Consider the following 26256-nt stretch of genomic DNA (forward strand, 5'->3'; position numbering starts at 1 on the left):
GGTGAGTCCGACTATATCTAGTCGGAACCTCTCAACCTCACACACCAACTCAGTCTCCTTCCCCACCAGAGAGGTGACATTCCATGTGCCAAGAGCTAGCTTCTGTAGCCGAGGATCAGACTGCCAAGGTCCCCACCCTCGACTACCACCCGTCACACACTGCACCCGACCCGTTTGGGCCCTCCCACGAGTGGTGAGCCCATGGGAAGGGGGACCCACATTTCCTCTTCGGGCTGTGCCCGGCCAAGCTCCATGGGTGAAAGCCCGGCCACCAGTAACTCGCCAACGCGCCCCACCTCCAAGCCTGGCTCCAGAGGGGGGCCCCGGTGACCCACGTCCGGGTGAGGGAACACGGTTTCCATTTACAGAATTAATCATAAGAGGTCTTCGAGCTGCTTTTTGTCTGATCCCTCACCTAGGACCTGTTTGCCATGGGTGACCCTACCAAAGGTAGAAAGCCTCAGACAACTTAGCTGCAAGGATCATTGAGACACTCAAACCCCTCCACCATGGTAAGGTGGCAGCCCAGGGAGAGATGTGAATACCCTTAAATAAAAGCTGACAGTCTGCAGTTAAAGCACATCTTGTTCGTTTCATTTGATATCCATTGTGGTGGTGTATAGAGCCAAAAATGTTAGCATTGTGTGGATGTCCCAATATTTATGGACCTGACTGTATTTTGTTTACCTCTGAAGTAGGGGTGGACCGTCATAAAGGTCGGTCGATATTTACAGGTTTTTACACGTTGGTATCAGTAAATATTTAAGGTTAGGAGCATCCTCGGGCAGCCTGCTGCTGTTGCAGAAATTAATTTAAATATATTTTTTCATTCACCGATCATATCTGTATAATAAATAGTCCCAATTACCTTTATTTAGGTGTCTGATTTTAACACTGAACAGTGCACAAAGTTAAGATTTAACAGTTAAAAAGAAAAACTGATTCAGCTTCAGACCTTTTGTCCATCAACTGATGTTATTAGTGGCATTGGTAACACTTTACAACAAGGCTAAAAAATGCAGGATATAAACCTGCAATATGTTCCAACTATACTCAGTGATAAGTCTATTTACTATAATTAATAAGGTGATAAGAATGCATTTCTTTATATTTTATGCATTTAAATGCTGTAGTAGGTGCTGTGGTGTCCAAACCTCGTTACCATCCTGTTTTCGTTTTAGTTGTTGAGACCTTCTGACTCACAATGATGTGGGGGGCTGTTCTGCTCTGGTCCTGCTGGACCTGACTGCAGCCATTGATACTGTTGACCATCACCTGCTACTGGAGTGGCTGAGAGACTGGGTGGGCCCATCAGGATCTGCTCTGGAGTGGTTCTCCTCTTATCTCTCTGAGCGTTCCTTCTCTGTGGTCTATCGTCCACCTGGTCCAAACAGTTCTTTCCTTCAGGAGTTTAGTGACTTCTATCCTCCACTGTGAAGCTGTCCAGACTAGTGATTGTTGGTGACTTTAACATCCATGTTGATGATCCCTCTGATCACTTTGCCATGAATTTCTCCAGCCTTATGGATACCTTTGGCTTTACCCAGCATGTTTCTGGCCCCACACACACCAGGGGGCACACTCTAGACCCTGTTTTTACCCTAAGTCTAAATGCTGACAGTGTTTGTCCTGAGGACATTTATATTTCAGATCACCATTGCATTTTCTTTAACTTGTCAGTTTCTGCATCCCCACCTCCTGCTCGCCATATGGTTAGTTCTCGTTTTCTTAATGAGAGCACAGCTAGCAATTTTTCTGCTGCTTTTGATCCATCCTGTTCTTCTGATAACGACCCAGATTCCTTAACTTCTCAGTTTAACGAGCACTGCCTCTCCATTCTGGACAACATCTGTCCTGTCAGAACCAGATCAGTTCCTGCAGTGAACCCTACTCCCTGGTTTAATGACAGCCTTCGCAGCCTGAAGCGTCAATGCAGAAAAATTGAGCGTTTGTGGAAGAAAACCCATCTCCACATCCATCTGCTGCACCTAAAGGATCTTCTGACATCCTTTAACTCTGCAGTCAGAGACGCTAGGGTTTCCTATTTCTCCAACCTGGTGTTCCAGAGCAAAGGGAACCCCAAGGTGCTGTTTTAACACCATCAGCAGCATCGTCTCTCCTGCCTCTCCTACAGCCTCCATCCACTCTGTTGCAGACTGTGAGAACTTTCTTTCTTTGTGGACAAAGTCAGTAAGGTTAGATCTAGCATCTCTCCTTTAGCCTTATCGCTGCCTCTCCTGACTCCAACCAGGCCCATCATCCTAGATAGCTTTGCTCCTGTTTCTTTGCCTGAGTTAACCAAACTTGTTAACTCTATGAAGACCTCTGCATGCCCCCTCGACATCTTACCCTCATCTTTGTTTAAAAGTGCTTTTCAGTCCATCGGTCCCAGCGTGCTCTCCATTATTAATGCTTCTCTGGTTTCTGGTCAGGTCCCTGCTTACTTTAAGAATGCTGTAATCCACCCGCTTCTTAAAAAACCGAGTCTTGACCCCTCTTTCCATAGCAGCTTCAGACCCATCTCTAACCTTCCGTTCATCTCCAAGATCTTGGAAAAGGTTGTGGCTAAACAACTCACAGCTGCACTTGATGAACAGAACATCTATGATAGCTTCCAGTCAGGTTTTCGTAGAGCTCATTCTACTGAAACAGCTCTTCTTGGGGTCTTCTTGGGGACTTCTGACTCACAGTGATGCAGGGGACTGTTCTGTTCTGGTCCTGCTGGACCTGACTGCAGCCTTTCACACTGTTGACCATCACCTGCTACTGGAGAGGCTGAGACTGGGTAGGCCTATCAGGATCTGCTCTGGAGTGGTTCTCCTCTTATCTCTCTGAGCGCTCCTTTTCTGTGGCCGTCTCCAAGTTTAGGTCCTCCACCACCCCCCTTACCCATGAGGTCCCACAAAGTTCTGTGCTGGGGCCTCTGCTCTTCCTCCTCTATCTGCTTCCTCTTCAGCACATCCTGAGCTCCTTTAAAGGAATCTTCCTGCAATCTTTATGCAGATGACATCCAACTGTACATCTCCTTTAAGCCCCATGAGATGTCTAAGCTGCAGCTGTTACACACCTGCTTAGACTATCAAAACCTGGATGGCTGGGAGCTTTCTTCAGCTGAATGAAGATAAGATTGAGATCCTCATCTGTGCCCCAGACAAGCTGGTTCCCAAAGTCAGAGACTCTCTTGGTCAGCTTGCTTCTCACACCAAACCTTCTGTCAGGAATCTTGGCGTGACCTTTGACCCAGCTCTCACCCTGGATTCTCATGACAGCAGTGGCGGGCGGTGCATTCCACCCCTGGGCCTTCAGTGATTTCCTATTCAGTCCAATCTAAAGTAACACACCTTAAAATACCATCAATAGGACATCACAGTTGGAGAAACCTCTCTCACTCACTCACTCACTCACTCACACACACTCACACTCACACTCACACACACACACACACACACACACACACACACACACACACACACACACACACACGTGGCTGGGCAAGACGTCATTTCCGGAGTCTTTAAAATCAAACTCGCATTCCCAATTGAGAGTAGGAAACTAAGACCAGGATACTGTCAAATCTCAAAAATGAAAGACGGGTTTCAGAGATGAGACAATAAAATAAATAAGTAAAGCAAACACATTATTTGCATTTGTTTTGGAGAAAATTGCACCGCGAAACAATTGAACATGTTGGCGCAGCTGCACACACCACGTTATACACAATATAAATTGCATAGAAACAGAACACAGAATAATTTCATTTAGACATTTTATTTCGTTACCATTTATTATTAACAAAATAAAATGACAAAACATTAAAAAATACTAATAAAATGTTTCTACTCACCAACGTAAATGTCCAGCATGGATCTCCTCCTCTCCTGCTCATTTGAAAATAAAATCCATCCTTCTTTCTTTCCTCAGGAAAACCTCAATGGCTCTGTACAGTTTATCTGTGCGCTTCAGGTCCATGAGTAGGTCCTTTTCTACGGACATGGAGGCTAATGCTGAAAGACGTGTCTGCCCGGTCGTGTTTCTGGCGTACGTTTTAACGTGCTTTAATGCTACCAAATCCATCTGATGCGAGCAACAGGCATTCCCAGCAGAATAACCTGCAGCGGTTCTCTGAAGCTGTTAGCCATGGGTACCGTTCATAGTTGCTTGCCTGAAAATGACGAACAAATCCTTTCTCCTGCTGAGACAAGCCAGCTAGCGTTGGAGTCGGACGACCTGTTCTCACAAGATCCATTTTTTCTTGAAAGGTCCGTCTGGAAAATGGTGTGGCAAGTAAATCTGCAACCAAGTCGGTCCCTTCTCCTCTTTCAGCCATCATGTGTTCAAAAATACACCGATAGCTGCCTATAGATACAAATCTCTGTGTTTAGTTTTGATATTTTGCTTCATGCCGCTAGAAAAGTTCTAACTACTGCTTATCCAATCACAGGATGCATTCATGTCAACTTTTGCGTGAGGCCAGCTAGCTGGCCTGAGCCACGCTGACTCGTGAGCTGATTGGCTATCGCAACTAGATCGTCTCTGTTCACTTACAGCGGACAGTGGGCTTCTCGATTGATTCTGAAGGCCTAGAGCAGACTTAATCTGCCTGAAAACACAAGCTAGCTTAAATCTGATTGGATAACACCCAGCCTTGGTATTTTAACACTGGAAGCAGCGCAGCCAAGTGGGTATAATAGGATATAAAGAAAATAGACCAGTGAACATTTTTTTTATTTAAAAATATTTACCAAAGGAAAAAAAATACATTTACGTTTTTGAGTATGTTTAGGCCAGCAGAGAAGGCTTTGCTGGCCCTGACTGCCCACCACTGCATGACAGTTCTCTTGTTCGCTCTTCCTTCGTCCCATTCTGTCCCGCTCTGAACTTGAGACTGTTATCCACACCTTCATCTCCTCACGCTTAGACTACTGTAACTCTCTTTTCACGTGTCTGAGCAGAACCTCCCTGAACCGTCTGCAGGTGGTTCAGAATGCCTGTGCTTGGCTTCTGACCAAGTCCTCCAAACACACCCATATCACCCCACTTCTCCTCCAGCTTCACTGGCTGCCAGTCAACTTCAGGGTTCATTTCAAGATCCTGGTTCTGGTCTATAGGGCTTTACATGGACAAGCACCATCTTACATTGGTGATCTTCTTAGTCCCTACACCCCCAGCAGGTCCCTGAGGTCCAGTGATCAGAGCCTACTGGTTGTGCAGCGCACCAGGCTAAAGACCAAAGGTGACAGATCATTTGCTGCTGTGGCCCCCAGACTCTGGAACTCTCTCCCCCGAACCTGAGATCAGTGGACTCCTTTAAAAAGCAGCTGAAGACTCACTTGTTCAAGCTGGCCTTCTTCACCACTCTCTCTTTATTCTGCTCTCCCCACCTATTCCACCTTCCTCAGGATCCACTGATTTCCCTCTTTCCTGTTCACTCTCTCTCTCTTTCTTAACATTTTTTAATCACAATTACCTATTTTTGCTCATTTTAAATATATTTTTAAACATTTTCTAAAAGATTTTTTATATTTTTACATTTTTTGCTTTTGTGAAACGCCTCGTGATTTTAATCATGAGAGGCGCTATAGAAATGATACTTTCTTCTTCTTCTGTGGCCATCTCCAAGTTTAGGTCCTCTAGCACCTTCCTCACTCATGGTGTTCCACAAGGTTCTGTGCTGGGGCCTCTGCTCTTTCTCCTCTATCAGCTTAATCTTCAACACATCCTGAGCTCATTCAAATGAATCTCCTACCATATTTATGCAGATGACATCCAGCTGTACATCTCCTTTAAGCCCCATGAGATGTCTAAGCTGCAGCTGTTACACACCTGCTTAGACTCTATCAAAACCTGGATGGCTGGGAGCTTTCGACAGCTGAATGAAGATAAGACTCAGATCCTCATCTGGGCCCCAGACAAGCTGGTTCCCAAAGTCAGAAACTCTCTTAGTCAGCTTGCTTCTCCCACCAAAACCTCAGTCAGGAATCTTGGTGTGACCTTTGACCCAGCTCTCACCCTGGATTCTCATGTCAGTTCTCTTGTTCACTCTTACTTCTTCCAGCTCAGGAACATTGCAAAGCTGAGTCCCATTCTGTCCCGCTCTGAACCTGAGACCATTCTCCGCACCTTCATCTCCTCATGTTTACTACTGCTACTCTTTTCACTTGTAGCGTAGTAAATCTACATAACTAGGATTTAACGCTGTTTGCTATCAGCTTTGCTAAACAATTTGGCTTATGAACTTATATTTACAGTGTAAGGTTATGAAGTTCATCATTTTCAGCTCCACACAGCTGCCCCCTGTGCACAGTAACACCCGTGTAGAAAAACCAAGGTCGGGTGTTCCTCAGACTGTTTACATTCCAGGAGAAGAGCCAGAAGGAGGAGAAGAAGCTTTACTTAATCAAAGTTCTTTATTTGTGATTAAAAATATTAAGCAAAACAGATGTTGATCAATAATAATCAAGTGAATGATCTGTGAAATGAATATGTCATGATTTATGTTTAATGAAAACAGGACTATTGCACAGACAGACTGATCCTCATCTCCATAGAAATGCATGACACATTGTTCCAACCAATCAGAGCTTTCGGCTGCCGCAGGAGAATCTGGCTTGTTGACCTAAAGTATCCAATCCGCTTTACTAAAACTTTCAACAATTCAGAGATATAAAACAAGGCAACGCCATTTTAAGTCAGTTCCATTTTGACTTCAGTTCTAGTCACCGTCATCCTAAAGAAAAGCACAGACTGGCCAGATGTGTTTTCTTCTTTAAACTAAGAACTGTGAAGCTGGAGATTTTCGTCGTTTAACCACCAGACGACATCCTTTCAAAATAAGAGCACCTGCTGACGCTGCCGATTGGTACCGGGGTCGACCCTCCAGACGGGCTTTGAAACGCTGCGACCGCTGCGCCGACAGCTCCAGCGCACATCAGAGGTCTCCAGACCTGGCATTTCCTGATCTACCTGGGAGGCCCCCACTGGGTACGTACACGGCAAAATAGCGGCTCATGTCATCACTTTATAAGCCTCGTGATATCTAGTCATAACAAAGACTACCAGATTCAATGACGTCAGCCTAAAGAGTCTGAACCAACCACACACACACACACGCACCAACACAACATCCAAATCCATTTTCATCCATCACAGAGTTAGTCCTGGTAGATTGTTTAGAATTTATAATCAAGAAATTAAAGATTCTCAAACGATCCCATCTCTCTCTCTTTCCTTGTCTCAAAGTCAATACAGAGTGTTTAATTAAACTCCCTGATGATAAAAACAGCCTATTCTTCTGTTTATAAAAAGTGATCTACTTACAGTGTATTAAAATACAACTCTAGATAGTTTCATCACTTCAATTCCGTTACATATGGCGAGCCAGCCAGGAGTAAGACACCGGTCGAAACCGAAGGTCGGGATCCGACGACAGCTCACGCAACACTTTGTTCACCACACCCACGCGAACCACGGTCGGACCTTCGAACTCCACCTGAACCACCTGTTCTAGCTTTTCGTATTCGTCCCCAATGTCGTTACGCTTGCGATCAATGAGCGAACCCACGCCATCGGAGCTCAGTCTTATTACAAAGATCTTGTCCTCCATGGACATTCCCGGACACCGCCTGAAGTGGTGCCGGAGGTCGCTCAGGTACGCATCAACCGGGTACGATGTATCCGGCTTAGGGCTGAACTTTTTCACGCTCCGAGACATCCTGTAGATGTCCGGTTGAGGATAACCACGGTACATGTCGGGTGGAGGTGGTCCATATGGGCTAGGTGGCACCGGATGATGACCCTGACGTCTGCCAACCCCATCGGATGCGCTCCCACCCGCCGGTGGAGCAGAGTCTACAACGTAATGGGTCGGATGTGGTGGTGATGTCTGAGAGGTCGAAGGTCGTTCGTCTTTTAGAGCAGACGGTCCCGCCTGCTGTGCTTTCATAAGCGCCATTTCCTTCTTCAGATTTGCTACCTCAGCTTTAAGCTCAGTCGCTTCCCGGTGTAGTTCAAAGTTCTCATTTACCACCATGTCCGACCCATTACGTTGTAGACGCCGCTCCACAGATATTTATATAATCGATAGAAGTTCATACACCAGCTGGCTTGGTCTATATTTAATCCAAAGATTAATATTTAATTTAAGAGATTTAAATTAATAGCAAAAGTGTATTTATTAAATCAGAAGATTTAAAGAAATCTTTGCTCATTCAGTGACCAAATATACACCACTCTGTGTTTCATTTCAAAGAAGAGTCAGGTTTTAAAAAGTAAGAATTTATTACTAACAATTTAAAGATGACAATTTAAAAGACAATTTAAAAACTTTGATATTAAAACTTGGTATTAAAGCAACCTGTGTCTGGATGGAACTAAAATGAAAAGTGTGTGTTTGGATGTGTGAATGGGTCTCAGAAGGTTTCTATCAGAGAGAGAAAATGCCTTCTGGGTGAAAGAGTTTGTTTTGCAGCTGAGCTAAGTTTTTTCTTAAAGAAACAGGCATACGGACGCAATCTGTCGGAAGTGCCTACCTCACCCAGTTAGGAGACCCCCTTCTTGGATCCGAGATGATGACCTCCGAGCACGAGGTGGGTAGAAGAACCGTAGTGCGACCAAATCGGTCCTGAGATGTATCCGGGTCACAACGACTGATGAAACTGGTTGCATCTCAAAAATCAATAACTCTGAAGGAGTTTTGCGTCAGCTGGTTGCAGATGGCATTTGTGGGAGCAATTCTATCAGCGTGACAGAACAGCTTAGTAGAGGCTTCGGGCGGCCGACCCGATCTTCTGGGACTCTCGTGCCACGGAGAGATTTTGGTGAGCTCAAGAACTGAACTTGAACTGAGGAGTTTAGGTTTTAACAAACCTCAGGACACGCCCTCTCAGAGATAGAAAGCTTTGGTTATGGAGCAAAGACATGTGAGAGCAGTTACCTTTAACAGGATTTCAGTGTCCTGCATGGTGTGTATAAGTGCACATGACCTTCTGTTACTGATCAATATTACTGATTATCATAAATAATAATTATTATTAACCAAAGAATAATAATTCATTTCAGTAATTAAATACATTTATAATGAACCATGATGATTATTTATGAACTGCTCTTGGGATGCAGTCAAAGCTCTGCCAGAGGTGGGAGTTGAAGACCGTCTTGACAGGTTCTTCTGCCAGGCGTTCCCAGCAGACCCTCACTATGCGTTTGGGTCTGCCAGGTTTACACGGCATCTTCCCCTGCCATCTGATTCAACTCACCACCAGGTGGTGATCAGTTGACAGCTCCGCTCCTCTCTTCACTCGGGTGTCCAAAACATACGGCCGCAGGTCAGATGATACGACTACAAAGTCTATCATCGACCTGCGACCTAGGCTGCCCTAGTACCAAGTGTACCGATGGGCATCCTTATGTTCGAACATGGTGTTCGTTATGGCCAAACTGCGGCTTGCACAGAAGTCCAATAACGAAACACCACTCGAGTTCAGATCAGGCAGGCCGTTCCTCCCAATCACACCCCTCCAGGTCATGCTGTCATTGCCCACGTGAGCATTGAAGTTCCCCAGCAGGACAATGGGGTCACCTGATGGAGCACTATCTAGCACTCGTCCCATGGACTCCAAAAAGGGTGGGTACTCTGAACTGATATTTGGCCCATAAGCACAAACAACAGTCAGGACCCGTTCCCTGACCCGAAGGCGCAGGGAAGCTACCCTCTCGTCCCCCGGGGTAAATCCCAACACACAGGCAGAGAGTCTTGGGGCTAACAAAAAGCCAACCCCAGCCCTCCGCCTCTCACCTGGAGCAACTCCAGCAAAGGAGAGTGTCCAACCCCTCTCAAGGACTTGGGTTCCAGAGCCAATGCTGTGTGTCGAGGTGAGTCCGACTATATCTAGCCGGTACCGCTCAACCTCTGCCACAAGCTCCTGCTCCTTCTCCACCAGTGAGGTGACGTTCGATGTCCCAATAACCAGTTTTCTTGTCCGGGGATCGGACCGCCAAGGCCTTGGTCTGCCACCCGATCCACACTGCACCAGACCCTTCATGTTCCTCCTGCGGGTGGTAGGTCCACAGTTGGATGAGCCCATGTATCCGGTTCGGGCTGGACCCAGCCGGGTCCCATGGGCAAAAGCCCAGCCACCAGCCGCTCACGGGCCTTAACCCCAGGCCTGGCTCCAGGGTGGGACTCCGGTAACCCTCCGGGCCGGGTACTCAGACTCTGTTTTTACGTCCATGAAAGATCTTCTGAACCGTTCTTTGTCTCACCCTTCACCTAAGACCCATTTGTCATGGGAGACCCCACCAGGGGCACAAAGTGCCCCAGACAACATAGCTCCTAGGATCATTAGGGCACTCAAACTCCTCCACCACGATAAGGTGAAGGTTCAAGGAGGAGTCCTTCCCACAATTACGCAGGAAAACTTTTCGTCAGCGCCTCACAGCCTTTCAGGGAAATATCTTTTAAGAAAATGTCAACAGCTTTCAAAAGTATTTTTCTTTAAGGTTATTTTGGTCTGGCATGCATCTCTGTACACAGCTCATGCTAGTTAAGTATTAAAGAACATGTGGAGACCTTTTAGAACAGTGCTTCATTGCACAAGTGTCGCCCTCATCAACAGCTGGAAAGCGGTGTTGAGAAGACTGTTTAGTGGTTCTTGTCAAGATTTTCTTCTCAGGACTTCAGCTTTGTTTTTCCACCATTCCATGCATGGGCCCCAGCTGCCACAGATGTTGTTGTTTCTGGGAACAGAAGTTGTAAGAACCTTTGAAAAACCGTGAGGGGGAAAGGCAGATGAGGAACAAATCAAACAGCTCAGAAGTAAGCGTTTGCACACTTCAGCTTTCTCACTCTTACCATAATTTTAAATATATCACTTCTAGACCTAAAAAAAGAACAAAAGATGAAATGAAAACAAGTAGGATGCATGAAAGATTTAATTTGCCACAGATATAATATATGATATGAACACTACCAGGTTTTCCAGATGATTATTTCCTTTCCCGATGATGGAGGTGTTTCTACATTCCAACCAGTATCAGAACACTGTCTCCATGAGTCCGTTGAATTCTGGGTGGATTATGAAACAACATTCCCCCAGGCACATGCATGGAAAAGACGCCCACTATTGTGATAGAAGTGTAAGACACCCACACTGAGGCATCACTGCCTGCCACCCCTCCTACCCAGCCCACACATGGATCTCATGGTGGAGAGACTCATGTGAGGAGTTTTGTGTTTGCTGGCTGAGTAGGAAAACAACCTGACAAGTTAAAACCAAACTAGGAAAAAAGAGAAAAGCAGGGATGAACTGATGTGAAGAGAAATCAAATGAGTCTTGAGATAAATGAGGATGACGGAATTCATTAATTTGTAGTTTAAAATTTTGACTTTATTAAAGTAAATCTGACTGTGAGAGTAAACAAATACAAATTAGGTAGGCTCTGTTTGAAGAGTTCCCCAATAGGGATTTAGATTTGAATTGGATCTGGCAATATAAATTCATTAAGGATTTTGATTTGCCAAAGCAGGGAGATAGTGAGATTTCATGTTTCTGACTGTTTTAGATTCGACATATTGTGAGCCCCATCACTTTAGTGCGGATTCTTAAGAATAAAGCAAGTCAAAAAGTGTTTGTTTACCTGGTGTTAATTTTTATACTTAATGAGTTGGTGATTTAAACCATGATGAGGTTAGTTAGCCTGGCAAGCCATCCTATATACTATACATAAATATATATACCGGTAGTCTGAACACCAACCACTGCAACGACTCACTCATAATCTATCGTCTTTTTATTTATTCTTGGTAGTTTTTAATCCCAACAGACAGAAATGAAAGAGGAAAGCGAGAGAGGAAAGGTGTGTGTGTGTGTGTGTGTGTGTGTGTGCGTGCGTGCGTGTGTGTTGTACAAAAATCCACTTCTAGACCTGCAGAATGAGAGAGAGAGAAAAAAGACACAATAATACAACAGAAGCCAAACATCACTGCACCAAACAACATAAGGACATGCAGCAGTATATCAATATATTATTATAATATAATAATTATTTCATGGTGCATTTAGTGCCAACCACAGCCCAAAGTAATGTGTCGATACCTTCTTCGTCTTCTTCGTCTTCGTCTTCCTCCGCTTATCCGGGTCCGGGTCGCGGGGGCAGCATCCCAATTAGGGAGCTCCAGGCCGTCCTCTCCCCGGCCTTGTCCACCAGCTCCTCCGGCAGGACCCCAAGGCGTTCCCGGACCAGATTGGAGATGTAACCTCTCCAACGTGTCCTGGGTCGACCCGGGGGCCTTCTGCCGGTAGGACATGCCCGAAACACCTCCCCGGGGAGGCGTCCAGGAGGCATCCTGACCAGATGCCCAAACCACCTCAACTGGCTCCTTTCGATCCGGAGGAGCAGCGGTTCTACTCCGAGTCCCTCCCGAATGTCCGAGCTCCTCACCCTATCTCTAAGGCTGAGCCCGGCCACCCTACGGAGGAAACTCATTTCGGCCGCTTGTATCCGCGATCTCGTTCTTTCGGTCATTACCCAAAGCTCATGACCATAGGTGAGGATTGGGACGTAGATCGACCGGTAAATCGAGAGCCTGGCTTTCTGGCTCAGCTCCCTCTTCCCCACGACAGATCGGCTCAGCGTCCGCATCACTGCAGACGCCGAACCAATCCGCCTGTCGATCTCCCGATCCCTCCTACCCTCACTCGTGAACAAGACCCCGAGATACTTGAACTCCTCCACTTGAGGTAGGACCTCTCCCCCGACCCGGAGGTGGCAAGCCACCCTTTTCCGGTCGAGAACCATGGTCTCAGATTTGGAGGTGCTGATCCTCATCCCAGCCGCTTCACATTCGGCCGCGAACCTACTCAGCAAGAGCTGAAGGTCAGAGCTGGATGAAGCTAGGAGGACCACATCATCCGCAAAAAGCAGAGACGAGATTCTCCTGCCACCAAACTCGACACACTCCACACCACGGCTGCGTCTAGAAATTCTGTCCATAAAAGTGATGAACAGAACCGGTGACAAAGGGCAGCCCTGGCGGAGTCCAACCCTCACTGGGAACAGGTCCGACTTACTACCGGCTATGCGGACCAAACTCACGCTCCTTTGGTAAAGGGACTGAATGGCCCTTAACAGAAAGCCACCCACCCCATACTCCTGGAGCATCCCCCACAGGGTGCCCCTGGGGACACGGTCATAAGCCTTCTCCAAATCCACAAAGCACATGTGGATTGGTTGGGCAAACTCCCATGCCCCCTCCATCACCCTTGCAAGGGTATAGAGCTGGTCCACAGTTCCACGGCCAGGACGAAAACCACATTGCTCCTCCTCTATCTGAGATTCATCTATCGATCGGACCCTCCTCTCCAGTACCTTGGCGTAGACCTTTCCAGGGAGGCTGAGGAGTGTGATCCCCCTATAGTTGGAACACACCCTCAGGTCACCCTTCTTAAAGATGGGGACCACCACCCCGGTCTGCCACTCCCTAGGAACTGCCCCCGATGACCACGCAATGTTGTAGAGACGTGTCAACCATGACAGCCCTACAACATCCATAGCCTTGAGATACCCAGGACGAACCTCATCCGCCCCCGGGGCTCCGCCGCTGTGTAGTTGTTTGACTACCTCAGCAACTTCTGCCCCCGAGATCGGACAGTCCATCCCCAGGCCTCCCAGCTCTGGTTCCTCCTCGGAATGCGCATTGGTGGGATTGAGGAGCTCCTCAAAGTATTCCTTCCACCGTCCAACTATAGCCTCAGTGTCGATACCACCCACGTCTATACTTGTAAAAGCACCATGTGAACACCTGTGTGCGTGCATGCGCTTGTGTTTGTAAGGTTTCGCTACAAGACTGTCCAATAGTGAGTCTGAGGGGCCACAGACTTGCCTCGCAAGACCCGTGGAAGATGGAGGACATCAAAGCCCCAGACATCCAGAAGTCCCTCCGGAGAGCCCGCCGCAGGAGCAGCCACCACCCCCTTGAGTGTTCTTTCAAACGGTCTCTGTGTGCTATTGGTCTGCACTAGGACCAATCAGAGCAATGAAAAAAGTGATGCATTCACCGCTATTGATGTCAGTCAATGGTGCAGCCTGCCATACACCACTGAAGAAGAAGCAAATACATCCTTTTTCAAAATAAGCAACTTAAGTACTTCTATCTGCTCATATCCTAAAGAAACACTAAAGTCTAAATTGTCCAAATTTGATGCCAAAGCCACCAGGCCCCTTGATACAGGCCATTAGGTCCCTGTAAGATCAGGGCTAGTTCTTGGTTCACCATACTGGCAGCAAGTCAGGCTCGTTCACACTGACTCTGCCCAGGCTGCCTTTTGTTACCGATTCCGTCCATGACAGGATTCCAAGGCGCTGCCAGGGTGTTGAGTGAGATCTGATTCTGTGGCCTAAGAATCAGGTCTCTGCTCTTTGCAGACGATGTGGTCCTGTTGGCTTCGTCAGAACGTCCATCTATGGTTACGATGAGGTAGTGCCCGAAAGAATGAGAGGTTTTCTGCACATGTCCAACCAGAAGGAGAGCTAAAAGAAGACCCAGGACATACTGGAGGGAGCTGGCCTAAGTGGCTTAGGAGAGAGGGAAAGCTGGGCATCCAAGCCTGGATAAGCAGAAGAAAGTGATTGGATAAAGTCTGTTTTGTACGATTATATTGCATTTTAAAGCCAGTGTGTAGAAAGTTACATTATATGCATTTAACTGTATTTGTGGTTTCTCTGTCGTTTTATGGTAGTTGCATCGTTTCTCAGGTTGATTGTGTTTCTCTATGGTCACCTTTGTATTTTGTGGTTATTTTGTTTTTTGTCATCATTTTGAGGGGATTGTGCATCTCATTGTGGTTAATTCTGCAATCATTCATTCTATGTATATTTAGAAACTGTGTTTTCCAATCCAATCCAATTTTATTTATAAAGCGCAATCACAAGGCATTACAACCAGACAAGGCGCTGTACACTAAAAATGTTGGTTAATTAAACAGGCGTTATATAAACATGTCGAACACAGATAAAAGATAAAAAGGAAATACAACAAAATTCCCAAAAATAACAGCTAAAAATCAATAAGACACAGGGTGAAGTAAAAATAGGAAAAAAAAAACCATTTTACAAAGAACCTCAATAATACGGAAGTAGATAATTGTGGAGTCAGTTTAAACAGTGCAGATGTCAGTGAGGTTCATAATTATGTTGTATAAGCTAGGTTGAAGTAGTGAGTTTTCAGGCGTGATTTAAAAATGCTAGCTGTTGGTGCTAGCCTCACTAGCAGTGGTAATGCGTTCCACAGCTTCGGTGCACAGACAGAGAAAGCCCTCTCTCCACGGCTTTTTAAACGTGCATTCGGAACAGCTAGGAGGAGCTTATCTTCAGACCTGAGAGCACGCGGCGGGTTGTAGTAATGGACCAGTTCACACAGATATGGAGGAGCTTGATGGTTCAAGGATTTGTAAGTGAGAAGCATAATTTTGAAGTTTATCCTGAACTGCACGGGCAACCAGTGGAGAGATTTCAGAATTGGAGAAATGTGTTGTCTTCTGTCAGCTCCAGTCAGCAACCTAGCTGCTGAATTCTGGACCAGCTGAAGTCTAGAAAGAGCTGCTTTACTGATGCCATATAAGCAGGAGTTGGAGTAATCCAGCCTTGAGGTGATAAAAGTGTGGACCACCGATTTCAGAAGACGTACACTCAGGATGTGCTTTAGTTTTGAGATGCGTCTTAGTTGGTAAAAACATGATTTAACTGTGTTATTGACCTGGGCATCCATCTTCAGAGCCTGGTCCATTTTTACTCCAAGGTTGGAGATTACAGAGGATACATTAGGTGAGAGATAGTTGAGGTCAGGTTGTTGAGTTGCCGTGATACTGTTAGGACTGAAAACGATTAAGTCAGTTTTGGAGTTATTGAGATGGAGGAAGTTGTCAGCTAGCCATTGCTTGACCTCAAGGATACAATCAGACAGAACTTTCGTTGACTGAGTTGGCTTAAATGAAAAGTAGATTTGACAGTCGTCAGCGTAAAGATGGTATGAGAGGTGCCAAGTATGCCCAAGTATGCCCAAATGTGACTCCTCATCACTCAAAAGGAATCAGTTTGGAGGCCTATTGCTACCTTTGTTTATCAAAATTAATGAACCACCTCCTCTGGAGTTTGACTTACTCTCTCACACGCATTTTTGCACCTTGACGATCTGCATTTCAGTTTTGAATTAATTTATTTAGCTCTGTTTGAAGCTGTTGGTTCTTACTGATTTTGTTTAGTGTTCTATAAATAACCCTTGAATAATACAGATGGCACTGCTGCGTATTTAATTACAGAACGAGGAAATGTGATTTTGGTGAATTAAGTAGAATAATTGCTTTTCCTCTTGCACTCAGATTTATTTATTTTCTCTCATCAATCTTCACATATGGTGAGCAGCTTGATGTTGGTGAACAAAACCAAATAATGATTTAAAAGACAAAAAAAGTTGCAAGTTTCACTTTTAGACGTGCATTATTATCCTATGTTAATGAGGCTTTTGGAACACATATCTGCACCTGCTCTGATTGTCAGCATTAAACTCTGGAGGGATGATGAAACGGAGTGTGTGTCTCATGCAGCTGAATTATCTTAACCATGTTACATCAGCTCACAGCTGAATGTCTTCACACTCTGGATCAGGAAGCAGGAACAGCTGTGGTGCATTTTTGACACTGAAATATTCATAAACTGGTGACTCTCTGATCGTTCCAGAGGTGTTTTTGATGACAGCAGTGAAATTTATCAGGTAAATGAATCGGACGTGTGTGTGTGTGTGTGTGTGTGTGTGTTACTGATGCACTGTGAAAATTAATTTTATTGAAATTCTTTTTTTAAGCAAATTCAACTTTTGCTTTCAAACAAAACAAATGTAAAAGTAGAAAATATCTTTGATGACAATGAACATATGGACATTTTAACAAATATTCATGTTAACTGTATGCTTACACTGAAATACCAGCTGTGGAAGGACAAGCGGCTCCTGGCAGATTTATAACTTAACTACTCAAATGTTTAAAAAGAAATATGTAAATTATAACAAACTTTTCTCTCCATTAATTATTCTGATGTATGGAAGACTGAAACAGACTAAATTAAAATTAACTATGGAACTACATTTATTTATTAGCCATTATTTGTTATGTGAAACTTCTTCAGGTAAGTTAAAGCTGATATAGCAAATCTACAGAACAAGCTAGCTTTTGAAGAAAAAAACCGGTCTGGAACATTCCCCCACCCCCATATCTTCCCCGAGATGCTTCTGCTGGAACCAGAAACTCAAGATGTCTGAGGACACAAGGTCCTGATCAGCTGCTCCTGAATGTACCCAGGACTGGGCGTAAACTTAGAGGAGATTGCGCCTTTGCTGTAGCAGCTCCTAAACTGTGGAATGAGCTTCCTTTAGAGATAAGACAGGCCAGTTCCTTAACTGTTTTTAAGTCACTCTTGAAAACACACCTCTCTACCCTTGCTTTTGACACCATGTGAGATGTCCGTTACTTTTTTTTGTTTGTTTCGACTTATTTTAGCTGTTTTTGTGTGTTTCAATGCTGTTTTTATCTAGTTTTTATTTCCTATTATTGGGCTGTTTTAATTTTATGTCTCCTGTGTTTTATTTATTTCTCTTTGCTGCTTTCTGTTTTTTCTATTGTTTTAATGTATTTTTTGTACAGCACTTTGTTCCTGTGCTGGGTGTTTTAAAGTGCTTTATAAATAAATGAACTGAACTGAACTGAACTAAACACCAGTTGCTGTTTTCGGTCCAAACTTGTTGTCCGTGACTTCGAACGGTGTTTTTCTTCTATGACTCCAGTAGTTACATTTTAGACAAATGTGAGTGAACCACTCTATTATTATTATTATTATTATCTCTGCAATATATTTATAGCTAAACTACATTAGAACGTTGTCAAGAGGCATGAAAAACAGTTTTAAGTTAATTTGTTTTCCAATTTTGCCATTGAAGCTTTAAAACTAGAAATAAATCTATTAGGGTACGAAAATAAATAAATTACTGAATTAATGACGTAACACTGATGATCTACAACCAGAATATGTTGAATAGTGATATTTCCAGTCTGAATTGATCATGAAGTAACCTTTTGTTATATATATATATGTTTTTATTATTTCTAGTAAATTTTTGGAAGTAAGCTTTCCTAAATTAAAATTAAAATTAAATATTGCTGTCATAGTTTTTCCCTTCAACTTTAACAAAAAACTAAAACTCTTCTTTTTTGCTCACATTGAGTTAAAAAAAATCATGATTAATCTTCAGAAGTCCATGTGGACCAGCGCTTCCTTCTGATAAAGCCTTTGATTGTTTGACAGGGTCCGTTTGTATCGGTCAATATTAGGGATGGATCTGTATTTTAATGAAGCGGTGAGGGGATTTGAATGATCGTGCAGATGTGAAAATCGACCTGTAGGTTGACATAAATCTTTATTCCGTCGTAAAATATTGATTAGAGATTGTCTAATTAAAAATAAAATCCTTGTGGTTTCAGAAGCCTAAATTCCCATCTTTCTTTACTCGACAGGAAGATTTCCAACTCCTGGCTGAGCACCGGCTGGTTCACGATGACCATCGCTCTGGAGCTGTGTGATAGGATCAACGTGTATGGCATGGTGGCCCCTGACTTCTGCAGGTGAGGCTCTGGAGCTGAATGTAAACGACAACTTTCAGCAAAACCAACAAGCAGAGGTGGTTTGAGACAGAGCTGCATATGTAGTCACTTCAAATTCACAGCAGAACAAGTGCCTGATAAGAAAGATTGAAACTAGAGGGAATCAAGCAGCTGATAATACATTTCTGTGAGGCAGGCCTTGTTTGTGGAATACCTAAATTCACACCATGCTGGTAGCCTACAAATAATTCACCAAGAGTCCTAAAGATGCAGAGAGAAAACTCAGCCTCTGGCCATCCAACCACTGAGTTAAAACAAACGTTTTAAGTCTTTAACTTACAGAAATGCCGGTTATTAACCATTTACTGATGATCCTAACCAGCCTCATGTGCAGCTCTAAGCACGCAGCCACATTTTACTTGAATGATTCATCCTCCAAAATAGTATTTCCTAGTCTAGATGGAGTTAAGAGTTTGTTTTTACACTTACGTAACTCTGATGTGACAGTAAAAGCAGCAGAAAATTATAAAATACTTGCATGAAATACATTGGCCTTAAGAGAAAATAATTCATGTCACATTACTTGAAATTTACAGTTTTAATTATTAGCAAATTTTTTGAGAGGCTTCTAGGGCATTTCTATAAAACCTGGTGGAAGCTGTATGGAAAAACAAATGAGCCGTAATTAGTATATTAGTGGCTGCAAAATAGAAACTGTTGAAAATTAAACTGCAGCACAAAGCTGGGATGACAGGCATCCTTAAATGAAATACAGCAGTTTTCACAAGTTGACCAAGTGTCTGCTCAACACATTCTCACTCCCAGCGCGTGAAAAACAAACGCTTGGTCAGCCACCCTCCGTGTCAGACCCCTGACGCCAAAAGTGCCCTTGTTCGTCACTTATGTGCGAAAAGGGTTTTTTCCCTTTTCTAACTGCAGATCCCAGTGCAGCGTTACACTGACGCGATGGGATGTCCGCTGATGCGGCACCGAACCAGCTCATTTAACCGCACCTAAACCTTAACGTTTTGCCATTTATAATCTTCCCCTCACCCTCATCCTAACCTTAACCCTCTTGCTACCTAAAACGTTACTCTCACTGTGATCAAGCATTTTTTTCCCATGCATTCTGACTGTGAATTTTCGTATTTGCCACCCAAGGGGAATGTTAGAACATACCATCTGGCGAGGGGGAGGTTACAAACACCCTCTACTTTTAACCTCCACCTTGGTAGATGAAACCTCCCCCTCGCGTTGCCTCAGTCCAAACCCGACCAATGACGAGGCGGCTCCTGCCGTTCACTTCATTGAGCCGGCTTTTAGAGCAACCGACATCACTAACGTGTTAGCGAGCAAGATGGTTAAGGTTAGGATAGGGGTGAGGGGAAGGTTAAATAACAAGAGGATAAGGTTAGGGTGAGGTACACTGAGCTTGCTTGGTGCCCTGGCTGCGGACATCTCATCGCGTCAGTTTTACGCTGCATTGGGATCTGCAGTCAGAAAAAGGGAAACCCCCTTTTCGCACATATGTGACGAAAAAGGGCACTTTTGGCATCAGGGGTCTGACGCGGAGGGTGGCTGGCCAAGCATTTGTTTTTGACGCGCTGGGAGTGAGAATGTGTTGGCCTGCTAAAAGTCTTGAAGTGGTACTTCACTGAAAAAAAACATTTGTTAATTAACATGCATGATTATAATCGGTCACTCAGTACAGGCTAAACATGAAAATAGTCTCCTACACCTATGTCCTGCATTAACTACTGATAGAAAAGCCTGACAGATTTACGTCACACTGTCACTAAAGCTGCAAGGTTCGGCGCGGAGCGAGGGATTGTGGACCGGCGTGTTCCATCGTTGGAGAGCGTTTCTATCACAGTTTTGGCTCTCATGTCGGCAAGTGGGGTTAAACAGTCATGCGCGATTTTGTAAAGAAGTTGTGCAACAATTTTTCATTTTTGACTATAAATAGCATCCAGCGCGTCGTAGCACCTGCAAGTATTTCTCCCATTTACACCCCTTGGGCTTTAATCAGCTTGGCCCGACATCGATCCAACGTCAGCTCAAATTATTCTCAGCTGCTATCTGCTGAGAAAAAAAATCTTCCTTACTGATCCTGCTAGCTTCTCCTCCAACGATGGCAGTGGGGAATGTATAGAGCTCGGAAGACGATCAAAACTTGCTGCTACTTGCTGGCATTTTTTCACATTCATGTACGACTAATGAAAATACAAACAGCAGAACTCCATTTGTTTTGCTTTTTGCAAGTAGTGATGTATATCTGTCAACCAATCAGTGGGCTGTGTTATTGCTCAGCCCTAACCATGCCGCTCCAGAGATTTCTGGACCTACAACAGAAGGGGGCCAAAAAGTCCTGTGACTGGGTTAGCATCCAGGAAACAGCAGAAAACGTCTCGACTAGTAGAAGCTAACTGTTAGCATTAGAAACTCCACCACATCGCAGAACTCCTTAAAACTTGTGTTATTTGTGGAGATAAAACATCAATGTAGCAGCGCAAACTGATGTAACTAACGAATCATTTGTTGCTGTTAGCCAATCAGAGGCGAGATGTCTAAATATGAGGAAATAAGTGTTGAAATCCTGTTGTGTTCAGCTCAACTGTGACCTGGCTCACTTTTAGTTCCTGAAACACGCAAGATACCTCTGCAAATGTATTAAAAATGAGAAATTTAATTTAACATTTTCAATTGAAGAATTTAAATATCTTCTGCATTTTCTGTTTCTATTTTCAAGGCTTCTTTAAGATAATTAGTTTACCTGCGAATTTATGCAAAAATATAAATAAATAAATCAATACCCCCAAATAAGAAAGCAGCTTGACGCAGCTGAACAAAAGAGACTGGGAGGAATTTTAAAAGCATCAGAAAATATTTTACTTTTAGCTTTTAGTAAGGCCTTATTTCCCGGTGACTCAGACCTCGTCACTGAGAGACGCAGCGAGCAGAAACAGCAGCAGTCAGCCGGTGAATCTCCATTCTGCTCCTGGTGCCGAGCCTCGTTAGCAGAGTTTAACGATTTGATTTACAGCTCACGTCTTGTTCATCTCAGCTCACGCTTTAATTGGAGGATTTTATTGAACAAGGAACACATCTTATTAGATTTCTCAATAAAAGAGAACAAACTGTTCAATGTTCAGTATGTCCTGGAGCCAAGTTCTCATCGACCAGTGAATAATTTTTTATTTTGGGTCAATGAGTAAATTCAATCTCCACGCTCACGAAGAGTTGCCTCATTTCTTTGAGAGATTGCTTGCAGATTGTTAGAGATCCTTTAAGTCGGTGGATGCCTGCAGATTTCACTGGAAGTGAACAGACTGAGGATTTACAAACATTTATTCTTCATCTTAAAAATCCAGATGAAATTGTTTTCTACCTAATTTTACAGCTTTGTTTGCCTCACTCTTAAATGACACCATTACTATGGAGTTTCTTGTTCTCATTTATTCTCATTCGTCAGTGAAATCTCTCCATACCATAATTTTTCCTAGCTCGAGCCAATTGCTTAAGTATTTTCCCTTCATCCTACAGCTAGTGTATGCACAAATGGCTGAAAAATGACATAAAACACTTAAGAATTACAGCTTAAACATCTTTAAGCTGGCTCAAGAAAATGATTTAAAAATACCAAAAAGTTGTACAGTAACCCTAGGGAATATGACAACAGATCAAAGTTCACTTAGGGGTGAAATATCCCTTTAAAGGAAATCCAAAATGTTCACAAGAAATCTCAATTTACTCAGAAAGATAGAATCATCATGGGAATCTGGAACCCATCTAAAACTGTTCCTTTGAGGACAAACAGTCATTTCAGCAGGAACGTTGCATGATTTCTAATTATGTGTCTACAGTTAGACCCAATCAGCAGCGGCTCAGGAGGATTAAAGAGGACATCAGAAGCTCTAAGATATCCCGAGTTTTGATTCTGGTCCATTTCAGCTGTCATCTGTTTTCAAGTCTGTCTGAACCTCCATGTTAAGAGTGTAACGTCTACGTGATGATCAATTTCATCTTGATTTTATAAGAGCTAAATGAATGTTTTTGCATCTCTTTTCATCCCTAAAATGGTCACCAGAATAATCTTGAAATGTAAAAACCTTGCATGGAACTCCAGAGGCTCATTAAAACCTGTATGACAGCTTCCTGGTTCTGTTTCTGTCACTGCAGGGAGCCCCAGCACCAATCTGTCCCTTATCACTACTACGAGCCACGCGGCCCGGATGAGTGTGCCATGTACATTTCCCACGAGCGCGGCAGGCGTGGCAGCCACCACCGCTTCATCACGGAGAAGCGGGTATTTGCCAACTGGGCACGGACGTTTGACATCCACTTCTATCAGCCCGACTGGAGCCCCCCGCCGCTGCCAGCCAACCGGACGCTGGAGGGGACGGCCCCTGCTGCTCCCCAGAAGACGTGACTGGATTTTGGGGTTGAAGAAAAGCTTCAGACATGGATGGATCTGTGGTGAACACTGGTGCTGAGGGGACCACTGGACACCAGTCACCAAAGGAGTGATCCAGTTTGAGAACATCGTTAAGAGATGAAAGGATCATCAAACACTTCCCTGAAGCGTGTGTGTGTGTGTGCGTGCGTGTGTGTGTGTGTGTGTGTTCACCAGAAGGATCACAGATCACTGGTGTTAGGTTTCCCTGTCAGATGAAAGGTTCGTGCAGGATTCACAAACCATTCAAGCACCTGAAAATGCATCAGGGTAGTCTAGAAAACAACGTAGGCTGAAAACAAACGAAGGTGTTACATGTGACTGTTGCAAAGTGTGAATCATTATTTAAATGTCAAAATAGTCTGCAGTTTCTAAAGACTGTGTAGGTCAGCTTGGATGGGAATCTGTAAACCCTCGTCTCATGCAACAAAAGGCTCAATCTCTGTCAAAGCAGCTAAATAAATCACTCCCTTGGCTTTCGTTTACTCTGCCTGTGAGATGTGTGCACAACGAGCTCATCCAAATCAAACTTTGCTCTGCAGCACATCCGGGATGATTGGCAGGTGTGTAACTGTCTCTGGGATGTTTTATCTTGTGTGTGCGCTTCTTTCCATCCTGTACGTTTATATTATAAGTCTTTGTTGGCTCCTGTCAGCAGCTAATAGTGCAATTTATTTAACTACAATGTAAAAGCTCAGCCATGTCACAGAAGACAAGTGTGAGATGAAGATCGAGAGCTGGAGAGCAGCAGCGGCATCCATCTACCATATTCATCTGCTGCTTCTACTGTGAGCCTGAATCACCTCTTGGAGAAGTGACACAGTTTAGAAAAATACAGTATTTTTTTTTTGTTAACTTGAGCGTGCGATCTGTCACTCTCTTGCTCTGGATTGTATTTCATGAGCTGCATGTGAACCTTTCCTCTCGGTTCTCCTCTACTTCATGAATAAAAACCAGGTGTCAGTCAGGAAAAAGTGATGAGACACACAGTTATTTTAATGATACATGCTGTTACTAAGTCCCTATCGATTTTTCCACATCCTTGCAACATGAGTAATGGGACAGCAGACGCTGTAGGTCAAATACATGAGTGCTCTCTCCACAGCTTCCTGTTTCACTCTACACGATTACCTCTAAAACGTTGTAAACAGCTGCAGGTGCCGACACTAAACCACAACAAAGACGTGTTTTTACTACCAACCATGTGATTGCTATTTAAATCTGACTAAATCACTTAGAAGTATAGTTATCAGTTAGTGGAATTACAGTCAGGTCCATAAATATTGGGACATCGACACAATGCTAATATTTTGGCTCTATACACAATCACAATGGATATCAAATGAAACGAACAAGATGTGCTTTAACTGCAGACTGTCAGCTTATATTTGAGGGTATTTACATCCAAATCAGGTGAACGATGTAGGAATTACTACAGTTTGCATATGTGCCTCCCACTTGGTAAGGGACCAAAAGTAATGGGACAATTGGCTTCTCAGCTGTTCCATGGAAGAAGAAGAAAATATCATTTCTATAGCACCTCTCAAGATAAAAATCACGAGGCGCTTCACAAAAACAAAAACTGTAAAAATATAAAAGAGAATTTAGAAAATGTTAAAAAATAGGCAATTGTGATTTAAAAAATGTTAAGAAAGAGAGAGAGTGAACAGGAAAGAGGGAAATCAGTGGATCCTGAGGAAGGTGGAATAGGTGGGGAGAGCAGAATAAAGAGAGAGTGGTGAAGAAGGTCATACAAAAGCCAGCTTGAACAAGTGAGTCTTCAGCTGCTTTTTAAAGGAGACCACTGAGTCCACTCAGGCTCAGGGGAGGGAGTTCCAGAGTCTGGGGGCCACAGCAGCAAATGATCTGTCACCTTTGGTCTTTAGCCTGGTGCTGCACAACCAGTAGGCTTTGATCACTGGACCTCAGGGACCTGCTGGGGGTGTAGGGACTAAGAAGATCACCAATGTATGATGGTGCTTGTCCATGTAAGGCCCTATAGACCAGAACCAGGATGTTGAAATGAACCCTGAAGTTGACTGGCAGCCAGTGAAGCTGGAGGAGAAGCGGAGTGATGTGGCCAGGTGTGTGTTATTCTCTCATTATCCCAGTTACAATGAGCAGATAAAAGGTCCAGAGTTAATTTCAAGTCTGCTATTTGCATTTGGAATCTGTTGCTGTCAACTGTCAAGATGAGATCCAAAGAGCTGTCACTATCAGTGAAGCAAGCCATCATTAGGCTGAAAAAACAAAAGAAACCTATCAGAGAGATAGCAAAAACTTTAGGCATGGCCAAAACAACAGTTTGGAACATTCTCAAAAAGAAGGAACGCACCGGTGAGCTCAGCAACACCAAAAGACCCGGAAGACCACACAAAACAACTGTGGTGGATGACCGAAGAATCCTTTCCCTGGTGAAGAAAACACCCTTCAAGTTGGCCAGACCAAGAACACTCTCCAGGAGGTAGGTGTATCTGTGTCAAAGTCAACAATCAAGAGAAGACTCCACCAGTGTGAATACAGAGGGTTCACCACAAGATGTAAACCATTGGTGAGCCCCAAAAACAGGAAGGCCAGATTAGAGTTTGCCAGACAACATCTAAAAAAGCCTTCACAGTTCTGGAACAACATCCTATGGACAGATGAGACCAAGATCAACTTGTACCAGAGTGATGGGAAGAGAAGAGTATGGAGACGGAACGGAACTGTTCATGATCCTAAGCATACCACCTCATCAGTGAAGCATGGTACTGGAAGTGTCATGGTGTGGGCATGTATGCTGCCAGTGGAAATGGTTCTATTGTATTTAATGATGATGTGACTGCTGACAAAAGCAGCACGATGAATTCTGAAGTGTTTAGGGCAATATTTTCTGCTCATATTCAGCCAAATGCCTCAGAACTCATTAGGCAGCGCATCACAGTGCAGATGGACAATGACCCAAAGCATACTACAAAAGCAACCAAAGAGTTTTTGAGGGGAAAGAAGTGGACTGTTTTGCAATGGCCAAGTCAGTCACCTGACCTGAATCCGATTGAGCATGCATTTCATTTGCTGAAGACAAAACTGAAGGGAAAATGCCCCAGGAATAAGCAGGAACTGAAGACCGTTGCGGTAGAGGCCTGGCAGAGCATCACCAGGGATGAAACCCAACGTCTG

General features: G+C 44.1%; 1 protein-coding gene across 1 annotated transcript in view; it reads left to right on the forward strand.

Moving 5' to 3' along the window:
- Nucleotides 1-23582, forward strand: part of st6galnac5a (ST6 (alpha-N-acetyl-neuraminyl-2,3-beta-galactosyl-1,3)-N-acetylgalactosaminide alpha-2,6-sialyltransferase 5a) — a 75424-nt gene extending 51842 nt beyond the window's left edge. Inside the window, exons 4-5 of the mRNA XM_015956170.3 lie at nt 18558-18665; nt 22824-23582. Coding sequence (XP_015811656.1) covers nt 18558-18665; nt 22824-23073 — 358 coding nt within the window. The 3' untranslated portion in view covers nt 23074-23582. The remainder of the gene's footprint in view (nt 1-18557; nt 18666-22823) is intronic.
- The last annotated feature ends 2674 nt before the right edge of the window (nt 23583-26256 follow it).

The sequence above is a fragment of the Nothobranchius furzeri genome, chromosome 11, assembly GCF_043380555.1.
Source record: "Nothobranchius furzeri strain GRZ-AD chromosome 11, NfurGRZ-RIMD1, whole genome shotgun sequence".
Lineage (NCBI taxonomy): Eukaryota > Metazoa > Chordata > Actinopteri > Cyprinodontiformes > Nothobranchiidae > Nothobranchius > Nothobranchius furzeri.